The sequence below is a fragment of the Eubalaena glacialis genome, chromosome 18 (assembly GCF_028564815.1).
Source record: "Eubalaena glacialis isolate mEubGla1 chromosome 18, mEubGla1.1.hap2.+ XY, whole genome shotgun sequence".
NCBI classification, from domain to species: domain Eukaryota; kingdom Metazoa; phylum Chordata; class Mammalia; order Artiodactyla; family Balaenidae; genus Eubalaena; species Eubalaena glacialis.
The window spans coordinates 173,889-201,873 of record NC_083733.1 but is presented as its reverse complement, the minus strand read 5'-3'; the positions used below and the strand labels follow the sequence as shown (position 1 = coordinate 201,873).

The following is a 27,985-nucleotide window of genomic DNA, read 5'->3' as shown; positions in this document are numbered from 1 at the left end:
CCTAGCAGCGGTTGCCTGGAGACCGCGCAGCCTGTGCTGTGTTGGCGCGTTGGTCTGCGGGTCGCGGCCGGCGGGACTCCGGAGCCATGGTGAGGAGGGGTGGGGGTCTGGTAGGGTCCGCGCCGGGTGCCTGGGGCTCGGGGGCCTGCCCTGCGCCCAGGGAGACCCCGGGACGGGAGGCCTGGAGCTCTGGGGTCCCGGAACTGAGGGCTTGGCGCTCTCGTGGAGTCCTCGCGGGGAGGGCCCAGGGTGCTGCGGGCCCTGGACCCCGGACCCCGCACGCACCTGGAGCTGAGAGATCTGGGCTCTCCAGGATCCTGTGCTCACAGGGGTGGGTGGTCAGAGAGCACCCGCCTCCCCCGCCCCCCCAGATCCAGGGCCCGGTGTGCACGGCGTCCAGAACAGAGAACTTGGGTCGAGGGGCTTTCCTACCTGGGATGGAAGGCTCATTGATGACATCCTTGGGACCTAGGGTCTCACCTGGCAGGGTCCTGGGACACACAGGTCCTCCAGTCTCTGGGGTCGAGAGCCCGGGGCATACCAGGGTGGTGAGAGGACCCTCTACACCGGAGGGTCCTGACAGCGGGTCCAGTGCCCGTGGAGTCCTTCGGGGCAGAGCTTCAGGGTAGAGGAACTGCTGTTTCCTTGGAGAGCCCGCGAGGAGTGAGGCCGGTACTGAGCAGAGCAAGGCGGGAGCTTGCTGCCTCTGGGGCTCTCCATCCCCACCCCTCTCTGTGGTAGGGCTCACAGCTGCGCCACCCCACCCCCGCCATGATGTAGGGGTTGTCGGTAACTCAGTTTCCAGGCAGGGTGGCCATCAGCTGTGGGAGGCAGGGACGATGCCTCTGTGTGCGGGAGCCCCAGGGGCTCTACCAGGCGGCGGCCGCTGGCTGACTGTCCCTGATGCTGGGTGGTGACAAACCTTCAGGCTCTTCTGATGGGGTGGACTTATTGGAGTAGAGGGATTGGAAAGAGGGCATTGTATTAGGAGTGAAGATTTCCGTGGATGGGTCTTTTGAAAGTCAACTGGAAAAAGACCACCAAAATACATCTACTTTTACTAGCTTGTGGGAGTATAGGGTGATTTTCCTTTTTTCTTTACGTTTTGTAAGATTTCCACAAAAACTTTTTTTGTAGTGAAAATGTTACAGAGTCACGTAGATGCGCGTACACACACACACACACACACACACACACACACACACAAGCATGGGCCACATAAACTCGGGAGAAGTAAAGGCAGAAGGATAAGGAAATTCGCCGTCTGCTGAGTGGCCCTCGGGAAGGGAGTGAGGGTGGAAGGTCTCCTCTGGCACCTTGTTGAAGTTGTTAAAAGCGGCCTCGCCCCATTGACAGAGCCCACAGTGAGTGCCACGGTCTGGTCCGGCTCCCTCCATCAGGGTTCTCTGAGGTTTTGTGTTTTGAAGGAAGGAACCCTCATCTTGCCAGCTTTGATTGTTGCTGTGAGGCACCTCTCCCTACACTCACTGAACAATTTATTGCAGGTTTCCTTATGGTGCTTGCCAAGCATTATAACCAGTGTGGTAACGTTTGACAGTGTGGTACTGCGGAATCTTCCTTTTTGAGGCCGAGTAGACTTTGCATCCACACCAAGGAGGTCTCTGCTATATACTAAGAACAAGTTTCCCTCCCTTCCTTTCTGAGGGAAAACAATATTCTCTTCTGAGAAGGCAGATTTCTCCTTGCTGCTCCAAAGGTGTCAACAGAATGTGCCTGTGGTTAATGGTGGGAAACCTTAGGGCAGAGTGATGTGGTCTGGGTGGGAGCAGGAGACAGTGGGCAGCCAGATGGACGTTCCAGAACAGGAATTCCTCTCCCAAGTGGCCCCGGGAGGGAATCAGCCAGCCAGAAGGTGAGCTCTAACCCAACCATCTATTCTTCAACCGAAGGCGCCCAAAAAGAAAGGGAAGAAAGGGAAAGCCAAAGGTACCCCGATTGTTGACGGTCTCGCTCCGGAGGACATGAGCAAGGAACAGGTGAGCGGGCTGGCCTGAGCCGCGGACCGGCGCTGGGTTGGGGTGGGATGGGTTTGCTACTCCGCGCTTCTAGGAGCCTCTTTCAGACCGCTGCCCCGGCTTCCACGTGCACCTCCCCTCAGCCTGGCTCCTGCTGCCCTGCCCACACGAGGATACGCCCCTCCCACGCCTGCACGCCCAAGCACAGCACGTTTGTAAAACAACGCGGTACAGGCACATGGGTGAACTTTTTTATAGGGTAGTAGGAATTTGGAAGGAAATGTCCTTCTGATATAAAAGCTGTTTTAAGTTTTCTGTGTTTTCTTTCATTCTTATCTTTTTTAGGCACCTGATGTTTACAGAGCTGTTATCATAGTACATACACCTATAGCAGTCTCATTTACTTTATTTACCATTAAACATTGTGAATTATTTTTGGCCACTTGTTCATTTTGATGAACTTAAGGGCTAGAGAACATGGTTATATAATTACAATTTCAATTACAAGTCTCCTGAAACCTGTAACATGTGCAAACTGTGAGAGCAAGTGTGGTCTGGGAGCATCTGACATGCACTCCTGTGAGGGTTAATGACCCTTACTTACTTTTGATGGTTTTGAGATAAGGAAATGAAAGGTGACTGAAAGAGGCGTAAGACCTGAAGTTGGAGAGCTGGGCCGAGGCCCTTGAACAGTGGTGGAGAGGCTTTGTGTCACAGGCAGGGAGCCCGTTGGCAGTGTCCGCAGAGGGTGGTGGGTCAGGTTGTGCTTTGGAAAGGTCCCCAGGCTGCCGCGTGAACGGCTTACCCACCGCGCTGCCCCAGCCGTCAGGCTGTTTCTTGGCTCTCCGTTTCCTCCTGTCCGGTGGGGACAGAACTGTGACACGGCAGTGGTCAGTCTGCAGAGCAGAGCCTTGCTGTCCGGTGTTCCAGGCATGGACACCTCGGAAGCTTCCAGGGTCCAGGCAGGAGTGAGAGACTCAGGGCAGCTGCGGCCAGTTCGCTGCATGTTAACCTGTGGGCCCTGGGCTCCAGAGCTGTCTGTTTGCTGATTTTTGAAGAGAAGCTTGAAATCTAGATATTTATAAGAAATCTAGATATCGAGTGATGGAACGTCCAGCGTGAGCCAGTCGGAGTCTGGAGGAGCCTGGTTTGGATCCTTTGTCTGATTGACACAGTAGACCCCCCTGTAGACCTCCCTCCTGGGGAGCCCAGCCCCGCCCCGGCCTGGTGGCCCTGTTTTTTTTTTTTTTCTTTCTTTAACCTATTTGCAGATTTGCATTTGGCTCTGGACCAAACCATCTTGACTGTTTTGGGTCTACTGGTTTTGTATATTTTTTGCTTAACGTATATCTTTAAAGGTGAAAGGTTTTTTACATTTTGCATTGTTTTGTGAACATATTTACATCATTCTCATATCTTTGTGTTGTTGGGCCATATAACCTTCCAGCTGTTATACTCTAATTTCTCAACCATTCTCCTATTTATTTATTTATTTATTGGCCGCGCTGCGTGGCTTGTGGGATCTTAGTTCCCCGACCAGGGATTGAACCCGTGTCCCGGCAGTGAGAGTGCGAAGTCCTTATCACGGGACCGCCAGGGAATTCCCAACCATTCTCCTGCTTAAAAGCATCTTAGATCATTTCCTTTTTAATTATTTTGCTGTTGTAATAATTGTGTAGCTAATATCTTTAAGTGGAAAGCTCCTGTGTTCTTTTGAGAAATTTCTTTAGTGTAAATCCCCAGGAAGGAATAAAAGGATATAATCATTTTATGACCCTTGGCCATACACAAGAGATTTCTGCTGTTTGCTGAACGTTCCCTGTCCCCGAGCCTTCCCAGCCCCCTACTTTAACTTCTCACTTTTAGCTCTGATTTACTGTGAGGTGAGAGCGGCCCCTCCCTCTTTCTTCCTGGCCTTTCTCCGTCCACGCTCCCCTGGCGGCAGGTGGCCCGCCCGCCCCGCCTGCCTCACTGGCCCCGTTCTGCCGGCCAGGTGGAGGAGCACATTGGCCGCGTGCGGGAGGAGCTGAGCCGTGAGCGGGAGGAGCGCAGCTACTTCCAGCTGGAGCGGGACAAGATCCACACTTTCTGGGAGATCACGCGGAGGCAGCTGGAGGAGAAGAAGGCTGAACTGAGGAACAAAGACCGGGAGATGGAGGAGGCTGAGGAGAGGCACCAGGTGGAGATCAAGGTGAGTGGGGCTGGCCTGTCCCCGTAGGAGTTGCCACATGGGCAGAGGAGCTGGACCGGGGGCCAGGGGCATTGTCTCGCCTTGCTTTTGGGAGTCACAGCCCTTTGTGTCCTTGACGTGGGGAACCTGAGGGTATTTTTTGTGTGTGTGCAGGTGGGCATGTGTGTGCAGGTGAGCAGGTGTGTGCAGGTGGGCATGTGTGTGCACGTGAGCAGGTGTGTGCAGGTGAGCCTGAGCAGGTATGTGCAGGTGGGCATGTGCGTGCAGATGAGCCTGTGCAGGTGGGCATGTGCGTGCAGGTGAGCAGGTGTGTGCGGGTGGGCATGTGCGTGCAGGTGAGCAGGTGTGTGCAGGTGGGCATGTGCATGCAGGTGAGCCTGTGCAGGTGGTGTGTGTGCGGGTGGGCATGTGCGTGCAGGTGAGCCTGTGCAGGTGGTGTGTGTGCGGGTGGGCATGTGTGTGCACGTGAGCAGGTGTGTGCGGGTGGGCATGTGCGTGCAGGTGAGCAGGTGCGTGCGGGTGGGCATGTGCGTGCAGGTGAGCAGGTGCGTGCGGGTGGGCATGTGCGTGCAGGTGAGCAGGTGCGTGCGGGTGGGCATGTGCGTGCAGGTGAGCAGGTGCGTGCGGGTGGGCATGTGCGTGCAGGTGAGCAGGTGCGTGCGGGTGGGCATGTGCGTGCAGGTGAGCAGGTGTGTGCGGGTGGGCATGTGCGTGCAGGTGAGCCTGTGCAGATGGTGTGTGTGCGGGTGGGCATGTGCGTGCAGGTGAGCAGGTGCGTGCGGGTGGGCATGTGCGTGCACGTGAGCAGGTGTGTGCGGGTGGGCATGTGCGTGCAGGTGAGCCTGTGCAGATGGTGTGTGTGCGGGTGGGCATGTGCGTGCGGGTGAGCAGGTGTGTGCAGGTGGGCATGTGCGTGCAGGTGAGCCTGTGCAGATGGTGTGTGTGCGGGTGGGCATGTGCGTGCAGGTGAGCAGGTGCGTGCGGGTGGGCATGTGCGTGCACGTGAGCAGGTGTGTGCGGGTGGGCATGTGCGTGCAGGTGAGCCTGTGCAGATGGTGTGTGTGCGGGTGGGCATGTGCGTGCAGGTGAGCAGGTGTGTGTAGGTGGGCATGTGCGTGCAGGTGAGCCTGTGCAGATGGTGTGTGTGCGGGTGGGCATGTGCGTGCAGGTGAGCAGGTGCGTGCGGGTGGGCATGTGCGTGCACGTGAGCAGGTGTGTGCGGGTGGGCATGTGCGTGCAGGTGAGCCTGTGCAGATGGTGTGTGTGCGGGTGGGCATGTGCGTGCGGGTGAGCAGGTGTGTGCGGGTGGGCATGTGCGTGCAGGTGAGCCTGTGCAGGTGGTGTGTGTGCGGGTGGGCATGTGCGTGCAGGTGAGCAGGTGTGTGCGGGTGGGCATGTGCGTGCGGGTGAGCAGGTGTGTGCGGGTGGGCATGTGCGTGCAGGTGAGCCTGTGCAGGTGGTGTGTGTGCGGGTGGGCATGTGCGTGCAGGTGAGCAGGTGTGTGCGGGTGGGCATGTGCGTGCAGGTGAGCCTGTGCAGGTGGTGTGTGTGCGGGTGGGCATGTGCGTGCGGGTGAGCAGGTGTGTGCGGGTGGGCATGTGCGTGCAGGTGAGCCTGTGCAGGTGGTGTGCGTGCGGGTGGGCATGTGCGTGCGGGTGAGCGGGTGTGTGCGGGTGGGCATGTGCGTGCAGGTGAGCGGGTGTGTGCGGGTGGGCATGTGCGTGCAGGTGAGCGGGTGTGTGCGGGTGGGCATGTGCGTGCAGGTGAGCGGGTGTGTGCGGGTGGGCATGTGCGTGCACGTGAGCGGGTGTGTGTGGGTGGGCATGTGCGTGCAGGTGAGCCTGTGCAGATGGTGTGTGTGCGGGTGGGCATGTGCGTGCGGGTGAGCAGGTGTGTGCAGGTGGGCATGTGCGTGCAGGTGAGCGGGTGCGTGCGGGTGGGCGTGTGCGTGCGGGTGAGCCTGTGCAGGTGGTGTGTGTGCGGGTGGGCATGTGTGTGCACGTGAGCAGGTGTGTGCGGGTGGGCATGTGCGTGCAGGTGAGCAGGTGCGTGCGGGTGGGCATGTGCGTGCAGGTGAGCAGGTGCGTGCGGGTGGGCATGTGCGTGCAGGTGAGCAGGTGCGTGCGGGTGGGCATGTGCGTGCAGGTGAGCAGGTGTGTGCGGGTGGGCATGTGCGTGCAGGTGAGCCTGTGCAGATGGTGTGTGTGCGGGTGGGCATGTGCGTGCAGGTGAGCAGGTGTGTGTAGGTGGGCATGTGCGTGCAGGTGAGCCTGTGCAGATGGTGTGTGTGCGGGTGGGCATGTGCGTGCAGGTGAGCAGGTGCGTGCGGGTGGGCATGTGCGTGCACGTGAGCAGGTGTGTGCGGGTGGGCATGTGCGTGCAGGTGAGCCTGTGCAGATGGTGTGTGTGCGGGTGGGCATGTGCGTGCGGGTGAGCAGGTGTGTGCAGGTGGGCATGTGCGTGCAGGTGAGCCTGTGCAGATGGTGTGTGTGCGGGTGGGCATGTGCGTGCAGGTGAGCCTGTGCAGATGGTGTGTGTGCGGGTGGGCATGTGCGTGCAGGTGAGCCTGTGCAGATGGTGTGTGTGCGGGTGGGCATGTGCGTGCAGGTGAGCAGGTGCGTGCGGGTGGGCATGTGCGTGCAGGTGAGCAGGTGCGTGCGGGTGGGCATGTGCGTGCACGTGAGCAGGTGTGTGCGGGTGGGCATGTGCGTGCAGGTGAGCCTGTGCAGATGGTGTGTGTGCGGGTGGGCATGTGCGTGCGGGTGAGCAGGTGTGTGCGGGTGGGCATGTGCGTGCAGGTGAGCCTGTGCAGGTGGTGTGTGTGCGGGTGGGCATGTGCGTGCAGGTGAGCAGGTGTGTGCGGGTGGGCATGTGCGTGCGGGTGAGCAGGTGTGTGCGGGTGGGCATGTGCGTGCAGGTGAGCCTGTGCAGGTGGTGTGTGTGCGGGTGGGCATGTGCGTGCAGGTGAGCAGGTGTGTGCGGGTGGGCATGTGCGTGCAGGTGAGCCTGTGCAGGTGGTGTGTGTGCGGGTGGGCATGTGCGTGCGGGTGAGCAGGTGTGTGCGGGTGGGCATGTGCGTGCAGGTGAGCCTGTGCAGGTGGTGTGCGTGCGGGTGGGCATGTGCGTGCGGGTGAGCGGGTGTGTGCGGGTGGGCATGTGCGTGCAGGTGAGCGGGTGTGTGCGGGTGGGCATGTGCGTGCAGGTGAGCGGGTGTGTGCGGGTGGGCATGTGCGTGCAGGTGAGCGGGTGTGTGCGGGTGGGCATGTGCGTGCACGTGAGCGGGTGTGTGTGGGTGGGCATGTGCGTGCAGGTGAGCCTGTGCAGATGGTGTGTGTGCGGGTGGGCATGTGCGTGCGGGTGAGCAGGTGTGTGCAGGTGGGCATGTGCGTGCAGGTGAGCGGGTGCGTGCGGGTGGGCGTGTGCGTGCGGGTGAGCCTGTGCAGGTGGTGTGTGTGCGGGTGGGCATGTGTGTGCACGTGAGCAGGTGTGTGCGGGTGGGCATGTGCGTGCAGGTGAGCAGGTGCGTGCGGGTGGGCATGTGCGTGCAGGTGAGCAGGTGCGTGCGGGTGGGCATGTGCGTGCAGGTGAGCAGGTGCGTGCGGGTGGGCATGTGCGTGCAGGTGAGCAGGTGTGTGCGGGTGGGCATGTGCGTGCAGGTGAGCCTGTGCAGATGGTGTGTGTGCGGGTGGGCATGTGCGTGCAGGTGAGCAGGTGTGTGTAGGTGGGCATGTGCGTGCAGGTGAGCCTGTGCAGATGGTGTGTGTGCGGGTGGGCATGTGCGTGCAGGTGAGCAGGTGCGTGCGGGTGGGCATGTGCGTGCACGTGAGCAGGTGTGTGCGGGTGGGCATGTGCGTGCAGGTGAGCCTGTGCAGATGGTGTGTGTGCGGGTGGGCATGTGCGTGCGGGTGAGCAGGTGTGTGCAGGTGGGCATGTGCGTGCAGGTGAGCCTGTGCAGATGGTGTGTGTGCGGGTGGGCATGTGCGTGCAGGTGAGCCTGTGCAGATGGTGTGTGTGCGGGTGGGCATGTGCGTGCGGGTGAGCAGGTGTGTGCAGGTGGGCATGTGCGTGCAGGTGAGCCTGTGCAGATGGTGTGTGTGCGGGTGGGCATGTGCGTGCAGGTGAGCAGGTGCGTGCGGGTGGGCATGTGCGTGCACGTGAGCAGGTGTGTGCGGGTGGGCATGTGCGTGCAGGTGAGCCTGTGCAGATGGTGTGTGTGCGGGTGGGCATGTGCGTGCAGGTGAGCAGGTGTGTGTAGGTGGGCATGTGCGTGCAGGTGAGCCTGTGCAGATGGTGTGTGTGCGGGTGGGCATGTGCGTGCAGGTGAGCAGGTGCGTGCGGGTGGGCATGTGCGTGCACGTGAGCAGGTGTGTGCGGGTGGGCATGTGCGTGCAGGTGAGCCTGTGCAGATGGTGTGTGTGCGGGTGGGCATGTGCGTGCGGGTGAGCAGGTGTGTGCGGGTGGGCATGTGCGTGCAGGTGAGCCTGTGCAGGTGGTGTGTGTGCGGGTGGGCATGTGCGTGCAGGTGAGCAGGTGTGTGCGGGTGGGCATGTGCGTGCGGGTGAGCAGGTGTGTGCGGGTGGGCATGTGCGTGCAGGTGAGCCTGTGCAGGTGGTGTGTGTGCGGGTGGGCATGTGCGTGCAGGTGAGCAGGTGTGTGCGGGTGGGCATGTGCGTGCAGGTGAGCCTGTGCAGGTGGTGTGTGTGCGGGTGGGCATGTGCGTGCGGGTGAGCAGGTGTGTGCGGGTGGGCATGTGCGTGCAGGTGAGCCTGTGCAGGTGGTGTGCGTGCGGGTGGGCATGTGCGTGCGGGTGAGCGGGTGTGTGCGGGTGGGCATGTGCGTGCAGGTGAGCGGGTGTGTGCGGGTGGGCATGTGCGTGCAGGTGAGCGGGTGTGTGCGGGTGGGCATGTGCGTGCAGGTGAGCGGGTGTGTGCGGGTGGGCATGTGCGTGCACGTGAGCGGGTGTGTGTGGGTGGGCATGTGCGTGCAGGTGAGCCTGTGCAGATGGTGTGTGTGCGGGTGGGCATGTGCGTGCGGGTGAGCAGGTGTGTGCAGGTGGGCATGTGCGTGCAGGTGAGCGGGTGCGTGCGGGTGGGCGTGTGCGTGCGGGTGAGCCTGTGCAGGTGGTGTGTGTGCGGGTGGGCATGTGTGTGCACGTGAGCAGGTGTGTGCGGGTGGGCATGTGCGTGCAGGTGAGCAGGTGCGTGCGGGTGGGCATGTGCGTGCAGGTGAGCAGGTGCGTGCGGGTGGGCATGTGCGTGCAGGTGAGCAGGTGCGTGCGGGTGGGCATGTGCGTGCAGGTGAGCAGGTGTGTGCGGGTGGGCATGTGCGTGCAGGTGAGCCTGTGCAGATGGTGTGTGTGCGGGTGGGCATGTGCGTGCAGGTGAGCAGGTGTGTGTAGGTGGGCATGTGCGTGCAGGTGAGCCTGTGCAGATGGTGTGTGTGCGGGTGGGCATGTGCGTGCAGGTGAGCAGGTGCGTGCGGGTGGGCATGTGCGTGCACGTGAGCAGGTGTGTGCGGGTGGGCATGTGCGTGCAGGTGAGCCTGTGCAGATGGTGTGTGTGCGGGTGGGCATGTGCGTGCGGGTGAGCAGGTGTGTGCAGGTGGGCATGTGCGTGCAGGTGAGCCTGTGCAGATGGTGTGTGTGCGGGTGGGCATGTGCGTGCAGGTGAGCCTGTGCAGATGGTGTGTGTGCGGGTGGGCATGTGCGTGCAGGTGAGCCTGTGCAGATGGTGTGTGTGCGGGTGGGCATGTGCGTGCAGGTGAGCAGGTGCGTGCGGGTGGGCATGTGCGTGCAGGTGAGCAGGTGCGTGCGGGTGGGCATGTGCGTGCACGTGAGCAGGTGTGTGCGGGTGGGCATGTGCGTGCAGGTGAGCCTGTGCAGATGGTGTGTGTGCGGGTGGGCATGTGCGTGCGGGTGAGCAGGTGTGTGCGGGTGGGCATGTGCGTGCAGGTGAGCCTGTGCAGGTGGTGTGTGTGCGGGTGGGCATGTGCGTGCAGGTGAGCAGGTGTGTGCGGGTGGGCATGTGCGTGCGGGTGAGCAGGTGTGTGCGGGTGGGCATGTGCGTGCAGGTGAGCCTGTGCAGGTGGTGTGTGTGCGGGTGGGCATGTGCGTGCAGGTGAGCAGGTGTGTGCGGGTGGGCATGTGCGTGCAGGTGAGCCTGTGCAGGTGGTGTGTGTGCGGGTGGGCATGTGCGTGCGGGTGAGCAGGTGTGTGCGGGTGGGCATGTGCGTGCAGGTGAGCCTGTGCAGGTGGTGTGCGTGCGGGTGGGCATGTGCGTGCGGGTGAGCGGGTGTGTGCGGGTGGGCATGTGCGTGCAGGTGAGCGGGTGTGTGCGGGTGGGCATGTGCGTGCAGGTGAGCGGGTGTGTGCGGGTGGGCATGTGCGTGCAGGTGAGCGGGTGTGTGCGGGTGGGCATGTGCGTGCACGTGAGCGGGTGTGTGTGGGTGGGCATGTGCGTGCAGGTGAGCCTGTGCAGATGGTGTGTGTGCGGGTGGGCATGTGCGTGCGGGTGAGCAGGTGTGTGCAGGTGGGCATGTGCGTGCAGGTGAGCGGGTGCGTGCGGGTGGGCGTGTGCGTGCGGGTGAGCCTGTGCAGGTGGTGTGTGTGCGGGTGGGCATGTGTGTGCACGTGAGCAGGTGTGTGCGGGTGGGCATGTGCGTGCAGGTGAGCAGGTGCGTGCGGGTGGGCATGTGCGTGCAGGTGAGCAGGTGCGTGCGGGTGGGCATGTGCGTGCAGGTGAGCAGGTGCGTGCGGGTGGGCATGTGCGTGCAGGTGAGCAGGTGTGTGCGGGTGGGCATGTGCGTGCAGGTGAGCCTGTGCAGATGGTGTGTGTGCGGGTGGGCATGTGCGTGCAGGTGAGCAGGTGTGTGTAGGTGGGCATGTGCGTGCAGGTGAGCCTGTGCAGATGGTGTGTGTGCGGGTGGGCATGTGCGTGCAGGTGAGCAGGTGCGTGCGGGTGGGCATGTGCGTGCACGTGAGCAGGTGTGTGCGGGTGGGCATGTGCGTGCAGGTGAGCCTGTGCAGATGGTGTGTGTGCGGGTGGGCATGTGCGTGCGGGTGAGCAGGTGTGTGCAGGTGGGCATGTGCGTGCAGGTGAGCCTGTGCAGATGGTGTGTGTGCGGGTGGGCATGTGCGTGCAGGTGAGCCTGTGCAGATGGTGTGTGTGCGGGTGGGCATGTGCGTGCAGGTGAGCAGGTGCGTGCGGGTGGGCATGTGCGTGCACGTGAGCAGGTGTGTGCGGGTGGGCATGTGCGTGCAGGTGAGCCTGTGCAGATGGTGTGTGTGCGGGTGGGCATGTGCGTGCGGGTGAGCAGGTGTGTGCAGGTGGGCATGTGCGTGCAGGTGAGCCTGTGCAGATGGTGTGTGTGCGGGTGGGCATGTGCGTGCAGGTGAGCAGGTGCGTGCGGGTGGGCATGTGCGTGCACGTGAGCAGGTGTGTGCGGGTGGGCATGTGCGTGCAGGTGAGCCTGTGCAGATGGTGTGTGTGCGGGTGGGCATGTGCGTGCGGGTGAGCAGGTGTGTGCGGGTGGGCATGTGCGTGCAGGTGAGCCTGTGCAGGTGGTGTGTGTGCGGGTGGGCATGTGCGTGCAGGTGAGCAGGTGTGTGCGGGTGGGCATGTGCGTGCGGGTGAGCAGGTGTGTGCGGGTGGGCATGTGCGTGCAGGTGAGCCTGTGCAGGTGGTGTGTGTGCGGGTGGGCATGTGCGTGCAGGTGAGCAGGTGTGTGCGGGTGGGCATGTGCGTGCAGGTGAGCCTGTGCAGGTGGTGTGTATGCGGGTGGGCATGTGCGTGCGGGTGAGCAGGTGTGTGCGGGTGGGCATGTGCGTGCAGGTGAGCCTGTGCAGGTGGTGTGCGTGCGGGTGGGCATGTGCGTGCGGGTGAGCGGGTGTGTGCGGGTGGGCATGTGCGTGCAGGTGAGCGGGTGTGTGCGGGTGGGCATGTGCGTGCAGGTGAGCCTGTGCAGGTGGTGTGCGTGCGGGTGGGCATGTGCGTGCGGGTGAGCGGGTGTGTGCGGGTGGGCATGTGCGTGCAGGTGAGCGGGTGTGTGCGGGTGGGCATGTGCGTGCACGTGAGCGGCTGTGTGTGGGTGGGCATGTGCGTGCAGGTGAGCCTGTGCAGATGGTGTGTGTGCGGGTGGGCATGTGCGTGCGGGTGAGCAGGTGCGTGCGGGTGGGCATGTGCGTGCACGTGAGCAGGTGTGTGCGGGTGGGCATGTGCGTGCAGGTGAGCCTGTGCAGATGGTGTGCGTGCGGGTGGGCATGTGCGTGCAGGTGAGCAGGTGTGTGCGGGTGGGCATGTGCGTGCAGGTGAGCCTGTGCAGGTGGTGTGTGTGCGGGTGGGCGTGTGCGTGCAGGTGAGCAGGTGTGTGCGGGTGGGCATGTGCGTGCAGGTGAGCCTGTGCAGGTGGTGTGTGTGCGGGTGGGCATGTGCGTGCGGGTGAGCAGGTGTGTGCGGGTGGGCATGTGCGTGCAGGTGAGCCTGTGCAGGTGGTGTGCGTGCGGGTGGGCATGTGCGTGCGGGTGAGCGGGTGTGTGCGGGTGGGCATGTGCGTGCAGGTGAGCGGGTGTGTGCGGGTGGGCATGTGCGTGCACGTGAGCGGCTGTGTGTGGGTGGGCATGTGCGTGCAGGTGAGCCTGTGCAGATGGTGTGTGTGCGGGTGGGCATGTGCGTGCGGGTGAGCAGGTGCGTGCGGGTGGGCATGTGCGTGCACGTGAGCAGGTGTGTGCGGGTGGGCATGTGCGTGCAGGTGAGCCTGTGCAGATGGTGTGTGTGCGGGTGGGCATGTGCGTGCAGGTGAGCAGGTGTGTGCGGGTGGGCATGTGCGTGCAGGTGAGCCTGTGCAGATGGTGTGTGTGCGGGTGGGCATGTGCGTGCAGGTGAGCCTGTGCAGATGGTGTGTGTGCGGGTGGGCATGTGCGTGCAGGTGAGCCTGTGCAGATGGTGTGTGTGCGGGTGGGCATGTGCGTGCAGGTGAGCAGGTGCGTGCGGGTGGGCATGTGCGTGCAGGTGAGCAGGTGCGTGCGGGTGGGCATGTGCGTGCACGTGAGCAGGTGTGTGCGGGTGGGCATGTGCGTGCAGGTGAGCCTGTGCAGATGGTGTGTGTGCGGGTGGGCATGTGCGTGCGGGTGAGCAGGTGTGTGCGGGTGGGCATGTGCGTGCAGGTGAGCCTGTGCAGGTGGTGTGTGTGCGGGTGGGCATGTGCGTGCAGGTGAGCAGGTGCGTGCGGGTGGGCATGTGCGTGCAGGTGAGCAGGTGCGTGCGGGTGGGCATGTGCGTGCAGGTGAGCAGGTGCGTGCGGGTGGGCATGTGCGTGCAGGTGAGCAGGTGTGTGCGGGTGGGCATGTGCGTGCGGGTGAGCAGGTGTGTGCGGGTGGGCATGTGCGTGCCGGTGAGCGGGTGTGTGCGGGTGGGCATGTGCGTGCAGGTGAGCCTGTGCAGGTGGTGTGTGTGCGGGTGGGCGTGTGTGTGCAGGTGAGCAGGTGTGTGCGGGTAGGCATGTGCGTGCGGGTGAGCCTGTGCAGGTGGTGTGTGTGCGGGTGGGCATGTGCGTGCAGGTGAGCCTGTGCAGGTGGTGTGTGTGCGGGTGGGCATGTGCGTGCAGGTGAGCCTGTGCAGGTGGTGTGCGTGCGGGTGAGCAGGTGCGTGCGGGTGGGCATGTGCGTGCAGGTGAGCAGGTGTGTGCGGGTGGGCATGTGCGTGCGGGTGAGCAGGTGCGTGCGGGTGGGCATGTGCGTGCAGGTGAGCCTGTGCAGGTGGTGTGTGTGCGGGTGGGCATGTGCGTGCCGGTGAGCAGGTGCGTGCGGGTGGGCATGTGCGTGCATGTGAGCGGGTGCGTGCGGGTGGGCGTGTGCGTGCGGGTGAGCCTGTGCAGGTGGTGTGTGTGCGGTGGGCGTGTGCGTGCCGGTGAGCGGGTGTGTGCGGGTGGGCATGTGCGTGCGGGTGAGCCTGTGCAGGTGGTGTGTGTGCGGTGGGCGTGTGCGTGCGGGTGAGCGGGTGCGTGCGGGTGGGCATGTGCGTGCGGGTGAGCCTGTGCAGGTGGTGTGTGTGCGGGTGGGCATGTGCGTGCAGGTGAGCAGGTGCGTGCGGGTGGGCATGTGCGTGCGGGTGAGCCTGTGCAGGTGGTGTGCGTGCCGGTGAGCAGGTGCGTGCGGGTGGGCATGTGCGTGCGGGTGAGCCTGTGCAGGTGGTGTGCGTGCCGGTGAGCAGGTGCGTGCGGGTGGGCATGTGCGTGCGGGTGAGCCTGTGCAGGTGGTGTGCGTGCCGGTGAGCAGGTGCGTGCGGGTGGGCGTGTGCGTGCGGGTGAGCCTGTGCAGGTGGTGTGTGTGCGGGTGGGCATGTGCGTGCGGGTGAGCAGGTGCGTGCGGGTGGGCGTGTGCGTGCAGGTGAGCCTGTGCAGGTGGTGTGTGTGCGGGTGGGCATGTGCGTGCAGGTGAGCCTGTGCAGGTGGTGTGCGTGCGGGTGAGCAGGTGCGTGCGGGTGGGCGTGTGCGTGCGGGTGAGCCTGTGCAGGTGGTGTGTGTGCGGTGGGCGTGTGCGTGCCGGTGAGCGGCGGTGCTCCCCCGGCTGCAGGTCTATAAGCAGAAGGTGAAGCATTTGCTGTACGAGCATCAGAACAGCGTGATGGAGATGAAGGCGGAGGGCACCGTGGTCATGAAGCTGGCGCAGAAGGAGCACCGCGTGCAGGAGGGGAGGCTGTGCAGGGACGTGCGGGCGCTGAAGGTGGGGCTGAAGGAGCAGGAGCTGGCCAGCGAGGTGGCGGTGAAGAACCTAAGGCTGGTAGGTACCGGGCTGGCTGTGGACGCCTCGGGATTCAGTCGAACTGGGAATTCATATTTCTGTATAGTAACTCCTGCATTTTGGCAATTAAATATTAAACAACAACAGCAGTAGCATGCAGCCAAACAAGCCCTGTTTGGGGTCCAGACGCAGAATTCTGTCTCAGGCTTGAGCAACAGGTTGGCTTCCCACGAGGGAAATCCAGCCCAGGGTCCCTCTCCGCATACTGCTGACCCCTGACCCCAGAGACGCGTGCGCGGCCCCTGAAGCGAGCAGCCCTCCAGCCCTTCGGCAGCCACAGCAGTTTGTCCTGTGAGCTGTGCTCTCAAGTGCCTCGCTGACCTTTGAGACTCTTTGGTCCTTTCTGAGGGAGGCTGCGGGGTTCCAGGTGGAGGTTGGAATTCCTTCTTAAGCGCCGGGCCCGGTTCTGATCTCTGGGGACACAGAGGATGGGGCTGACAAAATGCCTGCCCACGCGCGGCTGATGGTCTAGAATGGAGAGGCTGCCCCCGAGACAGAAGACAAAATAAATTGTCAAACCTGTGTCGCAGGTCTGCGGGCATTAGCGCTACAGGAAGGTGCTGGGAACGAGGGTGGTTGCATTTTTCTACGCATTCTGGGAATTCATTGAGAAGGTGATACCTGGGCAAGGGCGGGGGGAAGGCAGGGCTGGGGGAGACCAGGCCCTGAGAAGGGCTGGGGATGGACCAGTGCCACGGCCCCCAGGAGTGAGGAATGAGGGGTCTGGGGGACAGGACTGAGTCGGGGACCTCTGGAGGGCGTGGGCAGAGGGAGGATATGTCCAACTTTGGTTTTCAAAGGTTGTTCCTGGCTGTGGGTTGAAAGACTTTGTCAGTGCACTTGCCTCTGGGTATGTCTGGAGGCAGCCCGGCCTCAGCTGAATCTGGAAATAAATCAGTAACACTGCAGACTTTGCCGTGAAGCTTGAGGGTGCTGAAGTCTTGGACGCTTGAGGGTGGTCTGGTCTTTCTGACAGAAGCACAGAGTGGGCTGCCTTCCAACAAGTACAGCGGTGCGGGCTCTCTGCTTACGCGAGGCCTGGGCGTGGAGTAGGTACCTGGTCAGAGTGCCGCTCTGAGTGAAAACACTGCTCTAAAGTCTAATTTAAACTTTTTATTCAGAATTTATAACTGTCTATTAAAATAATTTGTAACGGTGTTCTAAGCCAAAGCAGGTTAGCAGACAGCGGGGAGCCGGCAGCTCTGTGTGGGTCTGGCCCCTGCTGTCCAGCCTCTGGGCAGGGCGGGAAGGGCTGGGCACGGCCAGGGGTCGGGATGTCTGTCAGCATTCTCTGCAGCTCCGAGGTGACCTGCGCTGAGGGAAGTCCATTATCAAACGTGGAATTTACCAAATCTTGTTATTCCGGGCTGGGTCCATGAGCTCGGAGGTGGGGGGCCCAGCAGACGCAGCACAGGTTTACTCAGCCGGGCTTTCCTTGCCAGTGAGGCGAGGGGCCGGGCTGAGGGGCCGGCGTCTGTCCCGTCCCGTCTGACCTCCAGTGACCGGCCACTTCCGCCTCTGCAGAAACACGCCGAGGAGATCACCAAGATACGCAAGGACTTTGAGCGGCAGGTGCGAGGTCAGCGTCTCCCGCGCTCCGTGTAAGACGGCCCCAGAGCCCCTCCCGTCAGGAAGGAACTGCCCAACAGCGCTTGCTGACCGGGCACATAAACCAGTTAAAACAGCCCAGACGTGCAAAGCGAGGCTGGTGGACTATTCAGGATCCCAGAACACCCTATTTCCACGAGAGGTGGGAGGCTGTGAGGACCACCCACTACCTGCCCATACCCCCAGGCACAAAGCGGCACCTAGAAGCAGGTGGTAGTTATCCAACCTCGTGGGCAGCGTCCAGGTCTCCCGGCCTGCGGAGGCTCCAGCCTCGGAAGTCTGTCTGGTTTACTAATAGAGCCCGTAGTCTGGCTGGCTGGCTGTGGTTAGAGCCCATTGGGACTGGGTGACACTCGGCTCTTGGGATCCCTGAGGCAGGGATTGATTAGCAATGCCTGCGACGGGCAAGGAGGGCAGGCAGGTGTGTGTGCTGGTGCCACAGAGCAGGAGAAACTCCCCGCCCCGTCCTGCTGTCCGCAGAGCTGGTTGGTGAGGCCTTCGTCCTGGTGGGTGTTCTCGGCCCTGGGCACAGCTGCCATCTCTTCTCGTAGCCACAGGGCCAGCATTCTGCTCAGCCGCTCTGCGTGCTGCTGCCTTTCAGAGATCGAGGCCAAGTACGATAAGAAGGTCAGGATGCTTAGGGATGAGCTTGACCTGCGCCGGAAGACAGAGATCCACGAGGTGGAGGAGAGGAAGAACGGCCAGATCAGCATGCTTATGCAGCGCCACGAGGAGGCCTTCACGGACATCAGGAACTATTACAACGAAATCACCCTCAACAACCTGGCTCTCATCAACTCCCTCAAGGTGCCGCCGGGGTGCCCAGCCCCCTTGGGCCGACACCCCTGCTTGTAGAAACATTTGACCCTGCCCTTCTGCTGCCCTTGATCGAAGCTCACAAGTTGTGTTGCCCGCTACAGCCGTCGCTGCGGTCTGGCTGTTGCCCTAACCCTCATGTGGCAGGGAAGTGATACACCTGTGTGCACTGGGATATGTCAAAGGTCAGGTGGAACCACAGGGGCGTCATCGTCCCCCAAGTGCTGGCAGCCGTGGAGGATGTCCTCTGGGGGTCACGAGCAAAGTGTAATCTCTCAATTTGCACGGAGGCTGAATTAGTAGAAAATTCAGAATAAGTTAAAACTGTGAAAAAATACTGTGTGTTTACACATGAAACGGATGTAGGTCCTCACGGTGCCGGCAGGACCATTCTCTGTGGGCAGGAGAGCTCGCGCCCCGCTCCCTGCACGCCGCAGCCCCTGGTCCCGGCTGCCGACGCCCCGCCCCTCGCGCCCACAGGAGCCCCCTGATGCCCCCGCCCCTCGCGCCCACAGGAGCAGATAGAGCGCATGCGGAAGAGGGAGGAGCTCCTGGAGAAGGAGGTGACGGAGGCGTCCACGCAGAACAGGCGCCTGGCAGACCCCCTGCAGGAGGCTCGGGACGAGATGAGTGAGATGCAGAAGCAGCTCGGGGGCTACGAGAGGGACAAGCAGATCCTGCTGGTGGGTTTCTGCCCAATTCCTGGCCCTCCCTGGCACCTCCTCCTGGGCGTGGAAGGGCAGGAAGGGCAGGGGTGCTGAGCCCCTCCTTCCTGGGCCTGGTGGCCCTGGGGCACGTGAGGTTGGCACCTGTTCTGGGAGATGGGTGGCCCCGGCGGGCTGCCCTGGCGGCTCAGCCCCTCAGGTCTGGGAGCCGGTTCCCCCTGACGCTCACCTGGCCTGGCTGTTGCTCAGGAGCTGCATCGTGCGGGTGCCTGAGCCACCCCCACCCCCATTTTCTCTCCAGTGCACGAAAGCCCGTCTGAAAGTCACCGAGAAGGAGCTGAAGAGCCTGCGGTGGGAGCACGAGGTGCTGGAGCAGCGCTTCACCAAGGTGAGCTCCCGGGACGCCTGGGGGCCGGGCTGGGCTCCCAGCTCCGGCAGCTGGAGCTCCTGTTGCCCTCCCCGTTCTCCGCGGCTCGCAGTGGACGGCCCGGGTCTCAGAGGGCAGTTCCTGGTGGGGAGCGGGTGGTGCCCACTGCCGTCCCCTGGGGCTCTCCTCTGAAGCGTGGAGGTGGCCTGGCCCCTTGAAGGAAGGGCTTTTTTCATCTGTGTGTGTGTTTCTAAGTCCCAAACCTTTATGTGTGCGTTGTAAGAAAGCCTGTGGGTGCAAACACGAGGGCCTTGGGGCTGTGCGCTGGTCCTCACAAGTGGTCAGAGCTTCCTGACTCTCCTCCCAGACTCTTGTGTGTCCCGGCGTAGGGACACTGCTTCCCAGAAGTGAGGGCGTCTGGAGCGCCCGTGTTCTCGTCTCAGCCTGTGTGCCGTCTCTCCGATCGGGTCACACTTGAAATCTCTGTTTCAGTCCTTTGCTGTTACAAGCATCCTTTTAAGTTTGTCTTTGTGCAACTGTGTATCCCTTTCAGGGAAGTCGATTCCTAGCAGGGGAACTGCTGGGCGAGAAGGTTCACGTTCAGGGTGCAGATAGTCTGCCGGGAGGGATGTTCAGAGTTGCGACCCCACCCGCAGTGCCCAAGGGGCCACTTCCACCGGCACCAGGTCTTCGCTGACGTGATTGGGTGGCAGGTGTCTCACTGCACGTGCTTTTCTGCAGAGATGGCCCTCCCTGCCTGCAGGTCCCGGGGTCTGGCCCGGGGCCTGGCCGAGGGCAGAGCCGCCCCCTCTGTGTGAGCCGTTAGCACAGCTACCGCCGCAGACTGTGACAGTGGAAAGGACATCCCGTAAGCGGTCAGAGCTAGAGTCACCCTCAAGGAGACTCCGAGGGTCCCGGAGGCTGAGGGCAGCTGAGGGGAGGGTCCCCGCTGCAAGGTGGCGTGAGTGGGGAGGGGACTCTACCACCTTCTCTTCCGTCTGCATGTCGTCTGCGGCAGGGGAGGCAGGCAGCACCCCTAAGAAACCAGACTCGTCACGTTTTAAAGAGCAGAGGGCCGGGGTCTGGATTGAAGCGCATCTTGAGAATACGATCCTGTAGTTAGAAAGACACGGTGCTACAGGGTTTCAGCACAGCCCTCTCCTCTTCCTAGCAGTGATGTGTGTTTTTACGGCAGTGCAGAACATTCTGGAAGGAGTCCCAGCAAATGCTCAGATGGTGGCCTCTGGGAAGTGGGGTTGAGGAGTGTTTGCTTTTTCCGTTCTACACCCCTACTCAGTCTTGATTTGTTAATGGTGCACCGTTAACAGTTAGAGGAGATGGAAAGGACCCTGTCCTTGGTGGACAGGCGGGTGGCTCCAGGGCTCGCTCTAGGCCCGTGTTCCAGGGTCTGGGGCCGGCAGAGGGAGTGGACCTCCAAGGGGCCCCCACCCCAACACTGCTGAGTCTGAGGCCCTGGACCTCATGGGGATGATCAGGGACGTGGCCCCGAGTCTGCTGCCCAGACCCAGGGCAGCGCTGGCCCCAGCCCCTCTGGCGGTCTGTGCAGCTCGTACTAGGGTCCCCGTGGTCTTCTGAGATACCTTCCCAGAGGTGTTTCCTCCTGCCGCCCATGGTGTGGACAGCCGCACACCTCTAATTCGGTCACAGAGAGTGGGGCTCAGGCAGTGTAGACGATGCAGACCCACCTGCCCGTGGCCGGGCGCTGGTGAAGGTGGTGCGTCGTGGCCCCGGGGCAGAGCCGGGAGGGCCTTCTTGCCAGTGAGATGCCCGGGCGCATCCCGCAGGTGCAGCAGGAGCGGGACGAGCTGTACCGGAAGTTCACCGCAGCCGTCCTGGAGGTGCAGCAGAGGGTGGGCTTCCAGAACCTCGTCTTGGAGCGCAAGGTACAGGCACTGGCCGCCGCGGTGGAGAAGAAGGAGGTGCAGTTCGACGAGGTGCTGGCGGCCTCCAGCCTGGACCCTGCGGCCCTGACCCTCGCGTCCCGCAAGCTGGAGGTCGGTCCCGGGGGCTCCCGGGGAGGGGCTTCCGGCGGCCTGGGCTCCGGTCGGGGCTCCTGTCTTGTGCCCCAGCCTCCGTCCCTCAGTGGAGAGTCTCAGTTCGCCTCGGGGAGGGGCGGCTGTGGTTTCCTGGGCCCGAGCGCCCAGGCCTGTGTGTGCCATCGGGCTCCCCAGGTTCCCGGGCTCTGCCCTAGCGTCTCTGAGGTCTGCCCCGGCCCCTCCTTAGCCTCCCGTCACCTTCGAGCCCGCGTCCACTGCCCATTCCAGCTTAGCCTCTCAGCCAAGGCCACGGCCGCCGTCCGCCTGGGACACTGAGATGTGCTGGTCGAGGCCGTGGCAGGGGGAATGCAGGGCCGTGGTGGCCTTTGTGATCGCTGCTGGGAAGGCTTCCCAGAGGGAGTCACATCTGAACAGAGGCTGGAGCGTCTGTTCACTCGTGAGTCTGCAGTTGTGTGTGGCTTTCCTCTGTGCTGGGACTGTCCCGGGCATGGGGCACAGCAGTAAAAAGACAGACGAGGCCTCGGTGCCCACAAGCCAGCAGGGTGAGCTGAGGACTCAGGACGGCGGTTGCCACTGCCGCTGGCTCAGCAAGCAGAAGCCCTGATGCCCCTGGCGGTGACCTTACCTGGAACTGGCCTTGCTCCTCTGCTCCCTGACCTGGGTGGGACGTGCCACAGAAAAACACGGGTGATGATGGACAAGGGGTCTTTGGTGCTGCTAGGGAAGCGTGACCTGGCTCTGGGATCCTGGCCAGTTGGGTGACCTGTAGCCGCCAGGCCTGAGGTGGCCCCAGGTACGGTTTCCTTGGGGGTCTAGGAGACGGACACAGACCACAGCTGGCCTCCATGACTCCACGGAAGGTCCTTCCACGCTGGAGGGCCTGTCCGTCCCTGCTCTTCATTCACACAGAAGCAGATCTTCTGGGTTACAGGCCTCAGATGGCAACAGGAGGGCAGGAGAGGGTGGGCAGGGCTGACACAGGATGACTCGTCACCAGTGGAGGAGGGGGCTGGGGTCCGAGGTGATGTCGTGCCCACGGTTCTGGCTGAGACCAGGTGTTTGCTCACAGGGGAGCGATGGCCCTGGCTCAGTGGGTGGCAGTGCCTGGAGGACCCAAGTTACCCAGGCTAGGCTCTCGGGGCTGGGGTAGCGCAGCCTCGTGGTGGGGCCTCGTCTGGGCCGGCATCACCATGGTCCTGAGTTTGGGGGCTCGCCTCTGTTCCTGTCCCTTTCGTGTGTGAATCACGAAGGGGAGGAGGGCTTTCCTGCTCTCCTCTTGGGAAGGACAGCCGGTCGTGCAGCTGGGCCAGGCCCTGTGCTGCCAGCGACCAGGATGAGGGGATAAAAACTAGGCCCGTCCATGGCAGTCACCATGGCTGCGCCTGGGGGCCAGGGCAGGGCAGGGCAGGTGGGGGGGATCGAGGAGGTTTTCCCTGGGATGGGGTTGGCAGCCGGGGTGGCTCCAGAAGCAGGCCAGGCTGCCCCTTCTCACCATCTGGGCAGTTTCCTTATGGAGACGCAGATCTGTCTCCCTTGGAGACCTTTCCACATCAGCCGCTCCCCGTGTGGACATCCTGACACCTTCCTTTCCTCAGGATGTTCTGGAATCGAAGAACAGCACCATCAAGGACTTACAGTGCGAGCTGGCCCGGGTCTGCAAGGTGCGAGGAGACCCCCACCCCTCCCCCATGTTCTGCAAGGTGCCCGGGGCTCCACACCCCTCCCTCAGGCCCCTTCCTCACCCAGGACCCCACCTGATCTTTACCTTTGGGTGCTGACACAGTCTGAGGCCATGTGCGCCTGCCCAGGGTCACTTGGCCTGCACGTGGCCTGGAGCACATCCGCATGGCTCCGACGCTGTCCTGGTGTCCCTGATGGGGCCTGCCCAGTGCATGTCTTGTGTCCTGTCCAGCAGGCTCTGTCCCTGTGTCCCTGTCCGACCCTTGCTCTGGCACCACGGTGCTAGCCTGGCCTCTGGGGCAGTTTGGGGCGGGGGGGTCTCTGCTCCTTCAGGTTAACGTCCACGTCTTCCAAGCAGGGGCAGTTAGGGTCTGATCTCTCCTGAGTCCGTTATGAGTCTGGCGAAAGCCACACACAGAGGCTTCCTGCAGCTGGGGAGTGCAGTGCCCTGACCCTGGTGCCGTCTGTGCCCTGCACCCAGCGTCCCCAGCTCTGTGGCTGAGCCCGCAGCTCTGTCAGTGCTTGGCCCGTGGGGACGCAGACACAGTGCTGCCTGCAGACGCGCTGACCGAGAGCGCGCACCCCGCGAGTGTGACTCAGATGTGAGCCCTGGGCTGTGGAGCCCCAGGATGCAGGCAGTGCCCATCATGGGCACCGGGCTCCGTGGTGACCAAATCCCCTGGGCCTTCCCTGCCCATAGGGCCCTCCCCAGGTGCTCTGGGAACCCCTGATACTTATATGCATTCTTGGGGGAATTTCCGTAACCCACATCTGCTTGTGGGGAGGGCTGAACCCCAGAGATGGGTGAGGGCCAGGGCCCAGCCCCTGAGTCGTCCTGGAGCCCGGCCCTGGCTCACCCTTTACTCTCAGCTCCCAGCACCTTGTCTTGGCGATGCTGAGGACAAGGAGCCCCTTTGAGCTTTTGCTCTGAGTCGGGCCAGGCTCTAAGCATGTAACATGCATCAGCTTTTCAAACGCTTGCAACCGTCTGGTGAAATGTGCCCTTTTAAAAACATCTGCTTTTAAAGGATGGGGGAACAGAAACCCTGTCTGCGTTGGCCCTGCCAGCGCTGTTGCCCAGATCTCGGCATTCCTGGGATGGGGGAAGGGAATAGATGCCAGTAGACAAGGCAGGGATGCTGAGCCTGAGTGAGAAATGCTTGCAGGGAACCGGGAACTCAAACCACAGTCCTGCTCTGAGTGCACACCCTCTTCAGTCTCCCCAGCCGTGAAACAGGGATGGTGGGGGCATCTTCCACTGTGGGTTAACCGAGGTCCCGCACATGAAGTGGTTGGGTAGTGCCCGATAAAAGTCCTCAGACTCGGGCCAGAGTTGTTCTCGACAGAAGGAAAGCCTCTGGTTGTCTTCTAGCTGAGCCAGGAGGTGTCTGTGCATGGCCATCACCACCTGCTCATCTGGACCCACTCTTCTGGGGAGGTGGAAACTCAGCTACATAAGATCCCTGGGCAAGTCACTTGGCTTAAAAGGGTGGCCCCTTCCATGGGGCCTTTGATTGGTTTGGTCTTGATGACTCCAAACACTGGGGTTTGTCCTGCTTTTAATCATCATAATCATACCCCTGGTGCATTATGTTTTCCCAAAAGCTTTAAAGGCATGTTCGCAGCCACTAACCACCAAGCAAATGATCTCCTTAAGACTGGAATATTGAAAAAGACGTGGGGAATGACGGACTTAAAAAATGTGAACCCGAAGTCTTGACCTGTGAATCCCAGAGACTGAGGGAAACAAAAACAAAAACCCAAACAGAATCAGCAAAAGCTGAGATAATACAGGTGGTAGCTGTGAGCGGCACTAATGCCTTAAAATTTTGATCATATCTCTCAGGCTAAGAGTTTGATCAAAAGGGGGGACTGTTAAAAAGAAACAACGGGCCCTAAACGGAGTCACTTATGTGAACCCTACCAAGACTTAATACCTAATCTAATTGAAGTTTTAGCCTCTCCCTAGAGTGGAAATTTAAACCCATCAGCAGTGGGAGGTGATCTGCCTAAGACCCCCTGCCTCCCGTAAGGGAAGGTGCCCACCCTTTTAACTTCCTTGTCCCACCCTCCTGTGCCCATAAAAGCCTCCATTTTGTACAGCTCCTCGGAGCACCCTTCCGGTTACTAGATGGGATGCTGCCATGAGTAAAGCCAATTAGATTCTCAAATTTAAATAAGCGTGTGAGGGTCTGGGTCTGGTGTAGTGAGCACCTGGTGAAGGCTAGCTCTCCACAGGGCTGGGTGGGCCTGAGCGAGGGTCAGCCCCGGCTACCCCTCCCCTGAGGCCTCTGTGTCCCCACAGGCCCACAATGACTTGCTGCGTACCTATGAGGCGAAGCTCCTGGCCTTTGGGGTCCCCCTGGACAACGTGGGCTTCAAGCCCCTGGAGACGGCCGTGATCGGGCAGACGCTAGGCCAGGGCCCCGCAGGACTCGTGGGCACCCCAACGTAGCCCCTGCCCGGGGCCACTGCCCAGATGACACCCCCCTCACGCACCGAGGACAGCAGGTATTTGTTCTGTAGACATGCGTCGTCAGCAAATGAAGGTTTTCACAAGTGCTACGTGTCCTGTTGCGTGGCTGTGTGGAGAGGCGCCCCCAGGGCCCACGGTGCCGTCCGGCCCCTTCCCCGAGCCCACCAGCTCTGTGCGCACGCCCGCCCCCTTCCCACCTGAGGCTGGGCAGCTCCAGCCGAGCGTGCCTAGTGACCGCAGCCACCTCGCAGATGCCAGCAGCAACTTTATTGAAGCCTGAATGACAGCTGCCACTGGGAAATCGGGGCCAGAACGTCCCCGGGAAGTGTGAGCCTGGTGCCCGTGAGCAACAAGCCCGCCCTGCTGGTTGGGGGCGGCTCAGCCTGCCGTGGTGACGGGTCCGGGCTCGCAGGCCGGCTGCCGGTCAGCCGCTAGCTCCCTCGGTACGTGGTATAAGACCACGGGCTCAGCAGCAGCGGCACGTGGAACCTGTGGGTCTCGTTCGTGACGGTGAAAACGACCTGCGGGCAGAGGGGACACCGGGAGAGCCAGGGGCCAGCATGGAGCGCACTCAGCCTGGCCCCAGTGCTGCCGTGGACTCAGCAGCCCAGACGGCTGGCCCTGGGGCTGCAGTTGTGGGGCAGGAGCCCCAGGACCAGCGGGGAGGGGGGGGGCGGTGGGTGTGGCTGGGTCCTCCCCAGAGAAAGCACTCTATCTGAGGGGCCCTGGGCTTGCAGGTTCCCAAGGGGTCCCGCCCGAACAGGTCAACTGAAGGGGGACGGTGAGCTGGACGGGGCTCGGGTGACCCTCTGTCCGCAGGGGCTGAGGCAGCCTGACCCCGGAGCAGGGCAGGGACGGGCGTGATGTGGTCAAGTCTGGCACCCCTTTCTCCTGGGAGCCTGAAGCAGGTGCGAGGTGGTGGGAGGAGCAGGGCCAGCCTGCGGGTCACAGTGAGTCACGGGCCTCCACCCGTCTGGCCCTCACCTCCACGTACGGGTAGAAGCTCTCCTGGCCCCTCTTCTGCCAGTAGCCCTCAGTGTCGAAGGACAGCTTGTAGGTGCCCGCCTTCATCTGGCCTGGCAGCAGGAGCCCAGGGCAGCGGCCGTCAGGGTCCGTGTAGCTGGGGAGAGGAAGGGGGGGGCACTGCAGAGGGGGCTGAGGAGCCCCCGGCCTGGGTCCCCCGGGGCTGCGTGCCCACCGGCCTCAGATGTCCCCGCAGCCCGACTGGGACTCGGGTGAGCAGGCCTGGGCGGCTCTGGAGCAGGACAGCCTCCAGGACCTGGGGCTCTGGAGCAGCCCAGGGACACTGCGCACTGTTTAAGAAATCACAGAGAAGCAGAAGGGAGAAAATTCCCACAACCTGCCCCGTGAGCAATAATCACTTTGTATCTGGCATGTATACTTTTCAGATTTTCTCTATGCATAAATATGCTTATTTACAAACTTTAAAAACGGGTTGTACTAGTCACAATGTTTTATAACGTGTACTTTTTGTTTAATATACTGCGCGTGGCTTTCTGGTTCAGTAACTGTACCCAAATCGCCGTCCGCATGGTGGCCTGTTTCCAGCTGCACCAGTGGCGGCTCTGAGGGCCTCTGCTCACTAGGAGCCCCCGTCACCTCCAGCCGTGCTCGCAAGCATCTGTGCTGTGATCAGAAAGGGTGGCATTTACCAGCGCAGTTTAGGGGGTGGCTGGGAGTGGGTCTGTATGGCCCCCCCACCCCGGACTCCGTGTGTTCCTCCAAGCTCAGGCGGGACCTGGACCCCCGGCTTTTCTGAAGGGCTCCACACCCTCAGGCCCGGAACCTTTGGGGTCCAGCCTATCAGCCCACACCCGCGGGAGGGTCGGGGGAAACTGCTCACAGGCTGACCCATGACACCTGCCAGTCTGGGCTGGGCGTCCCCCCGCAGAGCCTGGCCCTGGGGCAGGGGTAACGCTGCCAGGTGGTGGGAGGAGCTGCTGCCCCAGCCGTCCCCCCTCGCCCCCCAGTCTAGGAGAGGGGTGCCTGCGGTGTCTGCACACAGGGCGTAGTGAGAGTATAAAGAACGTCCAGTGCTCGCCTGCTGCCCCGCACAGGCCACCCGGCAGGCAGTGGCAACCGGGCCTTTCAGGCTGCACCTAGGCCTCAGCCGGCCCCGCCCGCAGGAAGAGACAGACCCCTCTTGCCCCTGCAGCGGGCACTTGCGGTGTGAGCTGCCCAGCACGTTCTGCGGCCCTGACCAGGACTCTACGGCCTGGGGAAAGAGCGGCCCTGAGGGTCTGTAGGACACCGTCCGGCTGGGGTGAGCCCTGCTCCCTCCCCTTCAGGCCTGCACCCCTTGCCCTGGCGTGGGGCGGGGAGGTGGTCTGGGCTCGAATCCTGCCCCAGCCCGCTCTCCTACCTTTTCCTCAGCTCGGTCCACTGCTGGCCACGGTCCTCGAGCCTGGACAGACGGAGGCAGAGGCCCTGGGCCGGAAGCCCTGAGGCAGTGTCCAGTACGTGTGTGGTCAGCGGGCTGCTGCCCGGCTCCATACCTCTGCCCTGGGCCACGAGAGGGGCAGAGATGCTGCCTTGTGTCTGCGCCCGCCGGTATGAGGCAGCGGAGTTGGTGTAAACAGCCCCGGGGGACAAAGTCCCAAAATGCCCCTGGGCCCTGGGTGAGGAGCTGCGGGTGGAACTGCTGAGCAGCCCGCGCAGGCTGCGGTGACACACTGCCATGCAGGTCGCTGACCTGTCCCCCTCCTCCCCCAGCAGCCCCCTCCCCCCAGCACTGAAGGGGTCTCCACACCCAGGGGCCTCTCCCTCAGTCAGTGCCGGCTGTGGGTGGCCACACGGGGTTCTTCTCCCGGAGCCCAGCTCTGTCCCCTCAGCCCCAGGTGGAGGAGAGGTCAGGGGCTCCGAGTCCGGGCCTGTCCCCCTACCTCCGGGGAGCCCAGGTGTCGCTGGAGTGTCCGCAGCCGCAGGGCGACCCCGGAGCTCATGCCGGGCCGGCCTGGGGGCTGGCGAGGTGGCCACACCACGCCGCCACCCCCAGAACCTCCCCGGGCCCTTGCCCTTCCCCGGGCACCTCCCAGGCCCCGGGGGCCACGTGTCTGACCAAACACGGGGCGGAGCCACAGGGAGGGGGGAGGCCGGTCTGGTTCGCAGCGGCCTCACCTCGGTGCCCACCTGGAGGGGCCCAGGGGTGCCCTGAGGGGTGGGCGATCGAGGTGCACAGACCTGCGGGGCCGTGGAGGCTCCTCCCGGCCCGGAAGTGGAGAGGCCCTGGGGGGGGGCTGGAGGGGCCCAAGGGGTGGGGCTCAGGGACGTTGGGGTGGAGTGCTGGGCGGGACCGGACGGGGAGGGGCGCGGGGAGGGGGTGGGGCTCTGGCGGGGCAGGTAGGTCCAGCCAAGGTCCACTTCGGCCGCTGG

At 62.6% G+C, this 27,985-nt stretch overlaps 2 protein-coding genes across 5 annotated transcripts; one reads left to right on the top strand and one right to left on the bottom strand.

The window, feature by feature from the left end:
- The first annotated feature begins 9 nt into the window (after positions 1–9).
- On the top strand, positions 10–26,054 carry GAS8 (growth arrest specific 8). 3 transcript variants are annotated; one of them, XM_061173223.1, is made up of 11 exons: positions 10–89; positions 1,911–1,997; positions 3,970–4,167; positions 14,735–14,941; positions 16,487–16,541; positions 17,172–17,377; positions 17,902–18,069; positions 18,353–18,439; positions 20,224–20,433; positions 22,032–22,097; positions 24,422–26,054. In XM_061173223.1, exons 1-11 carry the CDS (start codon positions 87–89, stop codon positions 24,569–24,571), a joined length of 1,437 nt encoding a protein of 478 aa, XP_061029206.1. In that variant the 5' UTR covers positions 10–86; the 3' UTR covers positions 24,572–26,054. The 3 variants fall into 3 exon arrangements, with proteins under 3 accessions (XP_061029206.1, XP_061029207.1, XP_061029208.1); XM_061173224.1 differs by lacking the exon at positions 22,032–22,097; XM_061173225.1 differs by lacking the exons at positions 16,487–16,541; positions 17,172–17,377 and having other exon boundaries at positions 24,422–25,261.
- LOC133078244 (5-hydroxyisourate hydrolase-like) lies at positions 24,845–27,705 on the bottom strand. 2 transcript variants are annotated; one of them, XM_061173227.1, is made up of 4 exons: positions 27,496–27,705; positions 26,976–27,115; positions 25,577–25,712; positions 24,845–25,113 (listed from the first exon to the last, which is right to left on the bottom strand). In XM_061173227.1, exons 1-4 carry the CDS (start codon positions 27,553–27,555, stop codon positions 25,024–25,026), a joined length of 426 nt encoding a protein of 141 aa, XP_061029210.1. In that variant the 5' UTR covers positions 27,556–27,705; the 3' UTR covers positions 24,845–25,023. The 2 variants fall into 2 exon arrangements, with proteins under 2 accessions (XP_061029210.1, XP_061029209.1); XM_061173226.1 differs by lacking the exon at positions 27,496–27,705 and having other exon boundaries at positions 26,976–27,308.
- Positions 27,706–27,985: the final 280 nt, after the last annotated feature.

Excerpts from the sequence above, each read along its gene's own strand:
- LOC133078244 (XM_061173226.1), bottom strand. The coding sequence starts at position 27,292 with ATGGCAGTGTGTCACCGCAGCCTGCGCGGGCTGCTCAGCAGTTCCACC. Across the intron at positions 25,713-26,975 it reads TGGACCGAGCTGAGGAAAAG|CTACACGGACCCTGACGGCC; the intron begins GTAGGAGAGCGG and ends TCCTCTCCCCAG. Across the intron at positions 25,114-25,576 it reads GCTTCTACCCGTACGTGGAG|GTCGTTTTCACCGTCACGAA; the intron begins GTGAGGGCCAGA and ends CTCTGCCCGCAG.
- GAS8 (XM_061173223.1), top strand. Across the intron at positions 1,998-3,969 it reads AGGACATGAGCAAGGAACAG|GTGGAGGAGCACATTGGCCG; the intron begins GTGAGCGGGCTG and ends TCTGCCGGCCAG. Across the intron at positions 14,942-16,486 it reads CGGTGAAGAACCTAAGGCTG|AAACACGCCGAGGAGATCAC; the intron begins GTAGGTACCGGG and ends CCGCCTCTGCAG.